This window comes from Hesperophylax consimilis, chromosome 9, assembly GCF_061612785.1.
Source record: "Hesperophylax consimilis isolate HC1 chromosome 9, BYU_Hcon_1.0, whole genome shotgun sequence".
Lineage (NCBI taxonomy): Eukaryota > Metazoa > Arthropoda > Insecta > Trichoptera > Limnephilidae > Hesperophylax > Hesperophylax consimilis.
This window is the reverse complement of record NC_142844.1, coordinates 26,474,007-26,487,498: the sequence shown is the minus strand read 5'-3', so window position 1 is coordinate 26,487,498 and position 13,492 is coordinate 26,474,007. Positions and strand designations below refer to the sequence as shown.

Here is a 13,492-nt window from a genome sequence, read left to right as displayed (position 1 = left end):
TTATTTACAATGTAAGTAATCTCGATAAATGCTTTACAAATTTTTTTTTTTACTTACGACTGACTGCACTCAACACGTGTGCGCTATACCATCGTTATATTCTAAAGAGTATTATAAAAATAAGGTTTATAAGCTGAAAATATTTGCGATAAAGTCAAAATTCGAATTGGAAAATTTTCGTAATGCCCAAGTTCTGCTTTTAATACCGTCCCAGTAGAGTAATTGACGCCTCTAGGTTGCATAGTTCTACGAAGATTCGTTTCTCTCTTTCTGAAAACAATTCTGATTTTGTTTATGGTAGGTAAAACATAATTACTTTCGTGTGACGATATACAATGGGCCGACTTTGTATGTAACGCTATCAGTAAAAATATGAAAATGCAAACTAACACCGCCTTCCTATTTTAATGTTCCACTCAGAGTCATGACAACATCTTTGACACCTAAACTCTTGACATTGTAGCCCTGAATACAGATGTTATATTCAGCCAAACCACTCATAGATTCTATAGCCATGAGATTTGTCTTCTGGGCGTACATTTTCTTGCATCATAAGTGCATCATAATTTATTATTTTTATTTCTCATCACCTTAAAACCGTTTACCATTTTTCAGAAAGAAACGAGTAAATAGAGTAAAATTTGAAATAAGAAACTAATTTATAAAAATAATATTATTATGTTTTTTGTTTCTTTTCTTAGTCAATCTTGTTTTACATTAGCTATTTTCAAGCTTCCGTGATATATTTTATTTGCATACAATTTCAAAAGAATCTATTATTGCTACATGTTTTAATTATTATGAAAATTAGCTCTAACAAAATCAGTGAATTTAATCATTTATCTTTGCCGAGTTTTTCAAAAACATCTATCACGTAGGTAATTAAACAATTAATCAATTGTACTGCACATGAAAGCCAACTACTCCCAAGCTTTCTGGAGCCAGTGAGACTATGGCATCCCCAATTAGGGTTTGTTGTAAGGCTGAAAGTAATGTGGTGAGGGGGAGTTGAAAGAGGAAGGAGGGGGCGTACTTAGCTGTTCAGATCTGGTGATCTGGCGATTCTGAGAGTATCTTTCACTTTGGAACGTGTCGCAAATACATTTTAAGTGAATAAATAAACACCTTTTAATCAAATAAAATTTACTTGCGCACGTAGGAACTTAACCCCCAACCTCTTGATTCATAGCCAAGGATCGTACCCACTGAACCACCACCACAGCCGTGAAGAATGTCAGAAACGAAACAAAATATAATTTCTGACAATTTCGTATAACTGGACCTCTATTGGGAAAGATTGGATAAAATGAGGTAATTCGGTATTGAACAATTTTGGATGGTGTGAAGTAACAAAAAATGTGTTTGTTTTTAAATCATTTGTATTCTTATTTCATACATTTTGGGTAAACAATATAATATGTACAAGAGTAACCTATCTATGTACAACTCACTAGGCGATTTGACATTTATTTACATTTTCCGTGGCAACCGATATTCTATGACTTATGAAATTTTGTACAATATGCACATTGTATAACATTAAAAAAATAAATATCCTTATATCCAGGTACTAATATATTACACATCTTGTCTTTACACCTAAATAGTAATTGGCTACTTTACATGTCGGCTTGGCAACGATCTTTAATATTAACACATAAATACTTGGCATTCCGATCAGCTGCGATGGCTGGACAACCAACAAATACACGCAATTCTATGGCAGCGTCTAGTAACATCCTCACCCAGTGGCCACTACGTTATTTGCCTGCGTACAGGAAAACTACGTGACGGAAATTTCAAACGGCCTATTTTATTAACTTGTAGACATTCTCTACGATGCAACAATTCAATGTTTATTCAATCCAATGTAGGGTACATTATTACATAGTATTTTTAGAACACTGGCGTCTACAGCGTAACTCAACCGCTTCCAACTGTCAGGAGTCGATGATGGCATTTCTAATTTGTGTTACATATCTAATGTTGTGAAGCTTAAGGGTTTGTGGAAAGTGAGGAAAATGATGGTCGGGCTGGTTTAGTGGTATCTTACCACTCTTATTATTGTGTTTGATTATTGCCAGATGGATTGATATTTAGTTGAATGTGACGTTACTAGATGTGACAAGGAATTGTCAGTGTTTTGCCGTCGGAATGGTTGCTTAAAATTTATAAATACATGAACATTTCTAGCACAAAACATGGCGTTTGCATAGTTTTGTTTGTATAATACATTTTCCTAACATTTATAGTTAGTGAAACACGTTATACCGGCTCCTGTGACCAACAGTCAGCATTCGCTCGCTAGGCCAGCGAGAAGTTAGGTCATCTACTGTCTATGTACCTGTGTACTCACTACCTCCCCCAATATAGCTGAGAATTCTATGGCGGTTAAACATCATTTTTCTTTTTAAAACATCGAGACATATCATTAATCCTTTAAAAACAATCGATTTATTACAAAATTCGTTTTAAAACATCGAATTATGAAAAACTCTTAAAAACATTGCATTATTATATAATTCGTTTCAACACAACGAATTTGAAAATAAACTAATTTCCAAACAGCATTGAAAAAATAAAGTAATTCGTTTAAAGTTTTAAGAATATTGAAATACGACATAAATTGTTTCAAAATATTGAAATACGAAACAAATCGTTTCAAAATATTGAAATACGACATAAATAGTTTAAAAATATTGAAATACGACATAAATCGTTTCAAAATATTGAATTATAAAATCGGATTTAAAAGAATTTATTGCAAAACATACATTTTTTTTACTTTTTACGCTTTGAAACATCGGAAATCAGGTTGATTTACAAAGTTGATTTTCAAGGTCTGTGAAGGTTATATTCAAGTTCTGTTATGATTTCAGTTTTGTGAATCATCTGGCCAATAATACTATAATAATAGAAATTGAATAGAAACTCCACAGAACTTATAAAAAAACTTTGAAATTTGATGAATTTTTCAAATTCTGTTAAACAAACAACCCGGCGTAAATCTAAATCAGCCTCAATTCTAAAGTATGCTAAACACATTTGAATAAAATTGAAGAATTTGAAATAAATGCATTCGCATTTAATTTAAAACCTTTAATAAGGTTGTAATTTAGGTATGGATTCACGGTTTCTTTATAGTTGTAGACATCAATGATATTATGTAATAAGTTTTATTGACGTTCCATCGTTTATTACGTCAAGTATTTAAGTTAGGTTTAAGGCTGATGTAGTCATATTCAACATTGGATCAGGTTTAATTAAAAAGATATATTGTATGGCATAACGATAATTTCGGCACCAAACATCGATTAATTTTAAAACATAAACACTGTGTTAAAGAAATAACATCCAATAAATCAACTGAAATTGTATAAACTAAATAGAGCTCTTTTATCATTGTACCCTAACCTTAAAAACGGTTTAAACGTGTTTAAAACTTAATAATTATAATCATGTTTCGAAGCAAATGCGTTTGTTAGTTTAGGGCACATTTTACATTCAGTTCAAAGATGTAAATCTTTATCTACACGTACACATGCTCTCCGTCGACTTATTTTCTATTCAAATACACATTTATACGAACATTTTTGAGCAAATACAATGGTTGATACAGTTTCTTACTAAATTGTACACATAATACGTTTTTTGCATTTTGCCAAAGAGATTTTTTACATTACAAACACGACATATCTTAAAAACAACACACAGAATGAGACATTTATGTTGGATATATAAATTATTTTATTTATTGGCCATAAAAGTGAACTGTTACATAAATAGTTATTAAATATAGTCTATATAATAATTTGGGGAAAATAATGTCTTGATTAAAGTGATAGTACATCAAAATATTTATATAAAGTTTTAAAAAGATGATTAAATACAGTGATGACACGAAATTTATTGAATTAAATTAGACTTTAAAAATTTTTTTGATCACATTGACATAAAATGAATATCTTTGAAACTGAAGATATAATGATGATGTTTTAATTACTTCTGTAGCGCCGTTGTCGTTGGCCTAAAAATATATTTTTAATTCATTACATAATATTTTAGTTGATAAGTTGATTTTAGAAAAATCTTAACAGCTGTGAAATGTATTTTTCCGGTTTATAATTACAATTTTATTTGGAAGGCAATAATTTGATTCTAATAATGAATTAGTTACCTCGCTTGTTTTGCATGTGTCAATGCAAGTAAAGGGAAATCTGATACAAGCTTTTATATTTATGGAGACGTTCACAATGATTTCATTCTACTGTCAGATAGCTATCGACTGCCGATACTTCTCCCATGTTAGTAACAAGTCAGCAGATAGCTTTAGTGGTCGGATGGTTAGATTGTGCAGGGTCAATGCTGGATACTGCTTTTTGAATCTTAATTAATTATGAAAAAAAACATTTTAAATTTAGATTGGCGGCCTATTTGGTTTTTCCGATAAACTTACATTTTTTTAATCTAATTTATAAAAATGTTTTGTAATACATTTCACTATAAGATCGATAACACTTTTAGTTGTGTGAAAAGTGTCTCTCCTGAAATTGCTTGCACGGTAGGAGTACAGAGCACTGCGCGGCGAACACTGGACGGAGATCTTCCGCAGTATGCAGAGCCGACAGTAAATGGGCTTATTAACGACAAACTTCACGTCACCGGCAGAGCGGGCCGGAGTCGCGATTACAATATGTAAAAAAAACAAGTTTAAAGTAGTTTTAAAATGCCACATGTCGAGAATAAATATAACTAAGTCTTCGTAAAATCACAGCGATTCCTCGTGGCGCCTCGCGGCCAGCAGCCATCACCGGCAGCCGCAGCCCACCACGGCCATCTCCTGGTAGTTCTTCAGCACCACTTTGTTCTCCTCGTCCAGGTACAGCATGGATATGCTGGACAGCGACGTGGGCACGCAGCACGCTTTGGGCACGGCGGCCGGGTTCACGGAGTTCACCAGCGTTTGCACGATGGCGTGGTTGGTGGAGTTGAGGTGGTCCGCCAGGGGGAACGGACAGTCCCCGTGGCAGTAGAAGGCCTCGTAGCCGTTGGGGGCTACGATCCAGTCTGCCCAACCCACGTCTCCGAAGTCCACGTAGAGCGGGCGGCGCTGACACGTCTCGCGGTGGTCCTTGCGGCGGTGGCCGCGTCGCTCCGCACGGCGGTTACGTGCGGGAACCAGCGGTGCGTCGGCCGGTTGCAGGCGCGCGCGGCCATCGTCCGTGAAGGCTAACAGCGTGGGCTGCCGCACTCGCCACGCGCTGCGCCGCTCACCAGCCGCTCGCCGCAACCGCACGTGGCGGTGCTGCCGCAGATGCGGCGCGGCCTGCACGTGCACGAGCAGCCCGTGGTTCTCGTGCGGCCGCCACAGCCAGCGGTCCACGGCTGTCGTGACGTCCAGCCGCACGTCCCCCGCTTGGGACAACTTCACCCACTTAGAGTCTGCGAGCCGCAGCTGTGGCGGACTGCGCCCTTTGCGTCCCGGCTTCACTATATCGTACACTAGCACTTGGTGTCTATGTTCGGACGTTTCGCTGCCCGGAATAAAGTTTATACTGTCTCTAGCTAACACTATTTCAGCCTTCGTGAGGGATTCTCCCTCGGGGACGGTGACGTTGAATGCCAACCGGAACCGATCTTCTTCCTTGAACTTCTTATCGATGTCGCTCGCTAAAAAAAAAGAGTTTTATTAGTTGAATGACATAAGGAATTTCAAATAATGACTTGAGAACTGTGGATATGCGATTTTATGTTTGGGTTTAACCTAAAAAAATAACCTCAGAAAAATATCATTGATTATAAAGAAAGGAGCATATATAAATATACTTATTATCTACTTTTAATGTGGGTTTTTGTTTGTTTTTCAATTTATATAATTTACTAACTTTTTATATTTATTATTTATGCATGATGTGAACATTTGTTTTTGCGTTATAACTTATAACCTAATTATTCTATTTATTTTTTTCAATTTGAAACAAATTCGAATTTCAAAGTTAATTCAAGTTCTATGAATGTTCTATTCAAATTCTGTTATTATTTCATCAAGAGCCGATTATTTCTCAGAACTCGGATGATAATAGAAGTTGAAAAAGACTTTCATAGAACTTGAATTTTAACTTTATTTTACAATTCAGATTCTGAAACCCGTCTTAAGAAAAAATATTCAGAAATAAAGAAAATTAGTGTAAAAAATTAATGTTAAAAATTGATATATACTACCTAATTTATATCAATACATAGATAGTAGGCTTTCTTAAAATGTTTTTAATAAACGATTCTGTAGGCAGCTAGTGATTAAAAAAATATAAATATATTGTTTGGAACTTTTAACAGAGTGATATAATAAAAATAATACACATTGATTGAAGAAATCAATAAGGTCATCAATCAATTAACAAAATGTTCTCAACATGCGTTTATATTTGATACAAATAATTAAATTATGAAGTAGAGTAGAGTGATGTTGTTGAACGAATATTTAATACATCTTGCTAGTGGTCCCCCAACGGGAAACGTTAGGTTTTCTCAGGTCATGTCAGGTTATGTCAGGTTATGTCCGGTTATGGCAAGTTACGTCACGTTATATCTTATAGTTATGTCACGTTATATCTATTTATTTTAGGTTTGAGATACATAATTGTTATTTTGTTCTTTAAAATAACATGTTTTTGAATAATACCGTTAAAGGACATACGGCAATCATAGATTTTAATTTGTTGTTTTTTTTTCAAGACACATTTTATCATAAACATTATAATTATTAATCGAATGAAACGTATGAGATAGATGCAAAGGGTGAAATGGATGAAAATGATGCATCGAATGAAACGTATGAGATAAATGCAAAGGGTGAAATGGATGAAAATGAGGAATGGAATGAAACGGATGAAATATATGCCAAGGGTAAAACGTATGAAATGGAAGACAATGATGAAATAGATGAAAAGGATGAAACGGTTGAAACTTATGAAACGGAGAAATTTATGAAATGTATGATGGATGAAAAGGATGGAATGCATGAAAGGGTACAAGTGGATTAAATGGATGAAAATGATGAAACGGGTTAAATGTATAAAAAGGCAGAGACGGACGAAATTGATGAAAATGATGAAACGAATGAAGCGGATGAAAAGTGGAAGACATGGATGAAATAGATGAAAAGGTTGATATGAATGAAAAAGATGAAACGGATGAAACTGACGAAACTGATGATATCGATGATATGGATGGAAAGGACGAAACGGATTATAGGGATGAAATTGAATGAATTGACGTATATATAATATGATTGCTGCAATAGTCACCTTCGTGTGTGAAGCCCCGGACGGTGTTGGCCGTGTGCTTGTGCAGCGGAGTGCGTCCCGCGAGGAAGGCGTCCGGCAGCAGCGGGTCGGAGGCACTGAGCTGCGTGTAGAGCGCGCGCATGGCCTCTGGCACGAGCGGGCGGCGCGGCGGGCGCTCCCCGGGCCGGCGGGCCGCAGCGCGCGCCAGCAGCTCGGCCAGCGGGCCCCCCGGGCCGCCCGCTCCGGCCCCGGCCCCCGCAGCCCCGCAGAGCGCGAGCGCCGCTAGCGCCGCGCGCCACCACTGCATGCTCCTCACCACTCTGCAAAAGGAGGGAGACTATTTTACATTATAAGTGACTGTTGCCGCGCGCACTTACATTCCTACGTTAAAATACTATACTATGCTAATACTTACATCCACTTCTAATTGAAGAGCAACATAAATCATAGATACAAAATAACCCATTATGTTATGTAGTATTATTATAATTATTAAATAAATACTACATTAAGGCTGATATATCCTGATTTCAAAGAAAACTGATTTACACACAATATTCACACAACCCTTTCGATAGGCCAATGAAATCAAGAAATTATAGGTTCAAGCAAGAATATCCAGAATGAGGAACTTCACTCAAAATTATCTTCAAATACGAGGTTGGTCTGAAAAGTTTCCGACCTCGACGCAAAGATGGCGGTACTCATCAATAAAAGCTAATGAATGTAGCTGTGCATCTTTTGACAATTACTCACCAAAGTTTCGGCTATTTCGGACAGTCGTTAGAGTGAGTCGATGTGTGTATTTTTGTGAAAATGGAAAAAATTGAGTATCGAGCTGTTATTAAATTTTTGTTTTTGAAAGGCAATACGCCTATGCAAATCAAATATGAGTTGGACTTTGTGTATGGGGACTCTGCACAATCATTTACCAGAGTGAAATTTTGGGCAGCTGAATTTAAACATGGCTGTAAGAGCTTGGAAGACAATGAACGTTCGGGACATCCAAAAACTGCAACTACTGACGATAACATTGCTAAACTTTACAAAATAGTGTTAGACGACCGCCGAATTAAAGTGAGAGAGATATCAGAGTTTATAAAAATGTCCAAAGAACGTGTGAGTCACATATTAAATCAAGATTTAGACATGAGAAAGCTGTCCGCGCGTTGGGTGCAGCATTTGCTCACGTTAGACCAAAGACGTGTTCGAATGAACATTTCCAGCGCTCTGTTGGCGCAGTTTAGGCGCAATAAATCCGAAAACAGTGGACTGCAAAGGGAGAAAAACTATTACAGGAGCATAATACGCATCATTACTCGACAAGCTGAAGGCAGAAATTGCCAAAAAACGGCAACATTTGCAGAAAAAGAAAATCCTGTTTCACCAAGACAACGCGCCGTCTCACACCTCAGCGGTTGCCATGGCAAAAATCCACGAATTACGGTTTGAACTGCTTGACCATCTGCCTTACTCACCAGATCTAGCCCCAAGCGACTTCTTTTTGTTCCCTAATCTAAAAACTGCGCTCGGAAGACTGAGATTTTCGTCGAATGAGGAGGCAATCACCTTTGTGAACAATTATTTTGCAGAGAAAAACGCCGATTACTATTTGGATGGGTTAAAGAGATGGGAACATCGCTGGGAGAAGTGTGTAAAGTTACAAAGAGACTATGTAGAAAAATAAATAATAAAACTTGAAAAAAACTCTTGTTTCATTGTTAGGTCGGAAACTTTTCAGACCACCCTCGTAAATCTATCGAAACTTTTTATTTATTTATTGTTCATTTTGAACAATTAACAGAGTGAAAGCAAAAAATACACATTGAATATAAATGTTCAACACCAAATTCACACGTGGATAGCCAACAAAGGCTTTATCCACTGAAGACATATAACTTCTTCAATATAACAAACGCCGGTATTTTTCTCTTTTCTTCTCGTTTATTTTAATTTCTTTCTTTCATTTCTCTAATTTTTTTTTATTATTTCTATCACTTCTTTCCTTTCGTTTCTTTTTATTTCTTTAAATTCCTTAATATATTGTTTCTCACATTTCCTTTAAGATATACAACATTACGTGCAACCTCGGAACGGAATCGGCCCAATTTTCGTTAAACAGACGAAAAATACAAGAGAGAAGTTTGAAAAATGCTAGACTGATGTTGAATGTTTCTATCGTAAATGTTTTATATTTACTTTGTGGTCTGGTTAAGAATATTAAGAATATCTGGTATTTTAGAAACAAGTCTGTTACATATTCTTCATTCAGAAATCCTGTCAAAATGCGGTCGAAAAATCCATTTCAAACCACAAATTTTCAAATGAGTTAACATTTCGATTTTTTTGTTAATTACAATCAATACGTATGAATCATGATTTATATGTAAAATGAATTTTAAAAAGGTTTTTGAGACAATTTAGGAAAACGTGTGACTTATTATCGTATGCCATTTTAGCAATGAGTTGAATTGGTTTTTAAAGTAGGTATTAGAATTTTAAATCGCCAAAAATGAAATGAAAAAAATATTAACTAGAATAAAATATTGCAAAGCATTATTTATTTGTACATTAAAAATACCTACATATATTTTTTAATAATATTTAGTAATATCTGTAAGCAGATTAAGGAAAACGGAAAAGAATTAATGAATTAATCAATGCGTGCATTCAACTCATGGAACTAATAAATCTTATCATGTATATGTGCCAAACCGTGTTGAAATTTTTCTTTTGGTGTAACCGCACAATACTGCCAACTGTTTCCAACAGGTGGAGCCAAAGTGACATGACAAGTGTCCCGAATTGAAGCATGCTGGGAGGCTGAAGATAGTGAGAGGGAAAGGAGATGAGGAAGAGGAAAGTGGGGCAGTACCTGGCTATTCAACTCTGGTTACAAAACACGTCCAAAGCTATTTCAAGGGTTACACCAGAGCGATACTCTCAGATCTTTTACTCTGAAACGCGCCGCAAATATACTGTATATCACTTTAAATTACTAATTTGTGAAAGAACAGAAATTAATAAAATAAAATTTTCCTACGCACGTTGGATTTGAACTCGCGACCACCTATAATACCTATAATAATATAAAAAAATCTATTTGGAGCTATCAAGAATTCAATTTATATTTGTGTGTATGGTTACGTACGTAAAATACATGCTTATAGACGTGTCCATTATTTCATCTGTCTGGCAAGATTAAAAGGTCTATTTTGTCGGGAAAACAAGCGTTTGACCTCCTTGTGGAGAGTATTTTAATTTATAATGAGTCAGGGGACTCGTAACCTCACTTTAAAGCTACATGTATTCCGGGTCATAAGCGTGTGGCTAGTTCCAAATATCACTTGTCATAATGTTTATTAACATAACCAAAAGCGTTTCACAATACATTACATGATAAGAACATAAAGTGGCGATATTGTTATTCAATATAAAACAACTTATTGTTTACTACAGAGTCTGGTGCAAAGTCCGAACAGCAGTTGATGTGTTCAACTGATTGATATAAAATTCGAGTATTTTCTCGTTTTAACTAAGATTATATATCATCATAGTTTCGTAAATTTTTACTTTTATTCTTGCTTGGTTTCCATGTTTTTATGAGTAAAATAACGTGACATATTACATATTTCTCTCAACTGACCATACGGAGAAAAATTAGTGATGCTGATTTAGCAAAAATCTCTTCAAATCCACTAACTCAGGTAGACGAACACGTGTTCCGATATCAATCAATTCATTAAGGTTGAGTAAATTCATAATAATATTGGAACACGTGTTCATCCACCTGAGATAGTCTTAATTATTTATCCTCATGAAATGAAAAAAATTAGCCTACAATCCCGTTTTTGAGAGAAATACGAATAATTTGCAGAGATTCTTAATAAATTGGTAATATTTTTTATCGGGAAGTTTTTTCCGTGAATCGATACAAAAAAGCGATACTCGATATTTAGCCACGTTTTTTTAAATAATTCTAAAAAAACAGACAAGTCTTATATTATGTTATAGTAAGAATTTTCTACCAAACAGTGGTGGTAGGTGAAATATTGTGTAGATAAATGCGCAATTTAATCGTTATTTAATTTTTTTATGTAGAGTTATTTAATTAAATTAAACATTATTAATATTTTCAAAAAACTCGTAGAGAAATAATGGTAAACGCGATATCTCGATGGTTAAATGCAATAATTAAATTTTTTACATTTTTTCTAAAACGTAACTTTACATGATTTTGATAAAATAAAATTTATTATGAATACAATGAAAACGATGTTATTTGTGGGCGAAAACATGACAGAGTTCTCCGAACATCTAGGGAAATAACTGATTTTCTAAAACTATGAATCAACGGTAAGAAAACTTTTATGACACCTTTTTTATTTGATGTTGTAGATAGTCAGTTGGGTAGTACGCTCGGCTGTCAATCGGAACAATCGAATTTTAAACTCATAGCGGGTACCTACTTATTCTCATTTTCAACACGAGTGCTCAGATAAAATGTCTGAATAATAAATCTTTGGATATCGCAACTTTATTTAAAAAAGGTAATCTTAGATGTCTAGCGTAAAAACACCACAAACCTTCACTGTCAATGCAAAAGCGTTTTATTTAATCAACTATTTAAATTCTAGGTCCTTTTTCACGGTGGCAAGAGAAATATTTATAAACATTATCTCCGTAATATCTTAATATAAAAGTTTTATCGGCCTTTTGTCGAATTAATAGTATAAAATGTTCATAAAATATGTAAATACGAATAGGACATGAGTTTATTACGTCCATTCCACCTGTTGGCTTTGCTTTCAAACCGGTCCCCTTGAATGTCAACTGTTGCTGGTGAGATTCAAGAATTTATAGCAATATCTTATAACTTCTTCGCGCGTTGTCTCACGTAATGAGAAGAACACATCTTGCACATAACGTCAACAGATATTGTATTGTTTGGTTTTCATTCTGTGAGATGCAACAAAATACAAAAATATATCTGTTGCAAAAAATAAAATTCTCAGGTGATCAGTTTTGTACTGTATCTCTACTGTACCTATCAACGATAAGTTGCACTGGATTGGTGGATCATTTGTATGCAGGATAGAGCTTTACTTTATAAATTGAAAGACTTAAAGAGCAGAACTTTCATGAAATATTACAATAATTGAGATGAATTATTGTGAAATGTAAATAATCTATAATATTAGGTACATGTGAGTTTTTTTTATTACAAGCCGTATCTTACAACCTATACAATTTATTTTTCAAACGAACTGCAAACTCAGTATAATGTAAGCAAATTATTTGTCGGGATATTTGATCAACACAAAATGGATCAAACAACTATTTTCAACTTGAATTGTCATTTCTAATTTGATTACAGAACTTAGAAATATTTTTACTTAATGTTTAAACAGAATTTTGTTATGAATGTTCAATAATAAATAAACGATGCCGGTTAATAACTGGTGGTAATTGAATTAATAAAACACTGGGTTTGAACGCATAAGAACCCAGAAATAGAAACACTCCCTAGACAAAACAATAATACTTTTGCAAAACATAAATCTTTTGTAAGAAAATATTATTTTCGTGAGATCTGGTTCGGATCAAAGAGAAAATTATGTTATTTATTTATTTTTGTGAATCCTGCTTAACTTCTGGTAATTTGTTTTATTGTGGATTTAAAACTAAAAAGCTAGTTATTGTGTACCGAATGATTAAATTAAATGTCATTTAAAGATGGTTTGTCCTTGTCGAAATTTGTAGTTTTATTACGTACTGTCAGAGCATTAAAATAAAACATAATTTGATACACACAATATGTGAATTATGTCACGGTTTAAAAAATACAAATATTCAGTGAAAAACTGAAAATGAGATTTTTTTATGCCCTTTTTCAAAGGAATACGAATAGATGTATTTTGAATTGATTTGCTATTAATGGATAAATTCTTCTCTATATTTGTAACTTCTATTGTACCACAGGGATCAAATCCTGCACCCCTGTTTTTCTAATATGTATTCATAAATGACCTTGGTTCAAAATTAAACAATGATTCTGTTTTATCTCTAAACATCTAAAAAAATATTAATAAATAATAATTACTTTGACACACCCAATAAAGGGTGTACTGTCAAAATGACAGTGTTAATGACATGCATTTACACGTTGACAAATTCTGTAAGAACACAGCATTAATAAATAAATG

At 34.5% G+C, this 13,492-nt stretch overlaps 1 protein-coding gene across 3 annotated transcripts in view; it reads right to left on the bottom strand.

Moving 5' to 3' along the window:
• Positions 1 to 1,385: 1,385 nt before the first annotated feature.
• dpp (decapentaplegic morphogen) overlaps positions 1,386 to 13,492 on the bottom strand; it is a 34,119-nt gene continuing 22,012 nt past the window's right edge. Inside the window, exons 2-3 of one of the 3 annotated variants that reach the window (XM_089635831.1) lie at positions 7,308 to 7,623; positions 1,386 to 5,670 (exon numbers count right to left, since the gene is read on the bottom strand). In XM_089635831.1, the coding sequence (XP_089491957.1) occupies positions 4,808 to 5,670; positions 7,308 to 7,623 (1,179 nt within the window). In that variant the 3' untranslated portion in view covers positions 1,386 to 4,807. The remainder of the gene's footprint in view (positions 5,671 to 7,307; positions 7,624 to 13,492) is intronic. The other 2 variants (XM_089635832.1, XM_089635833.1) reach the window with 2 other exon arrangements.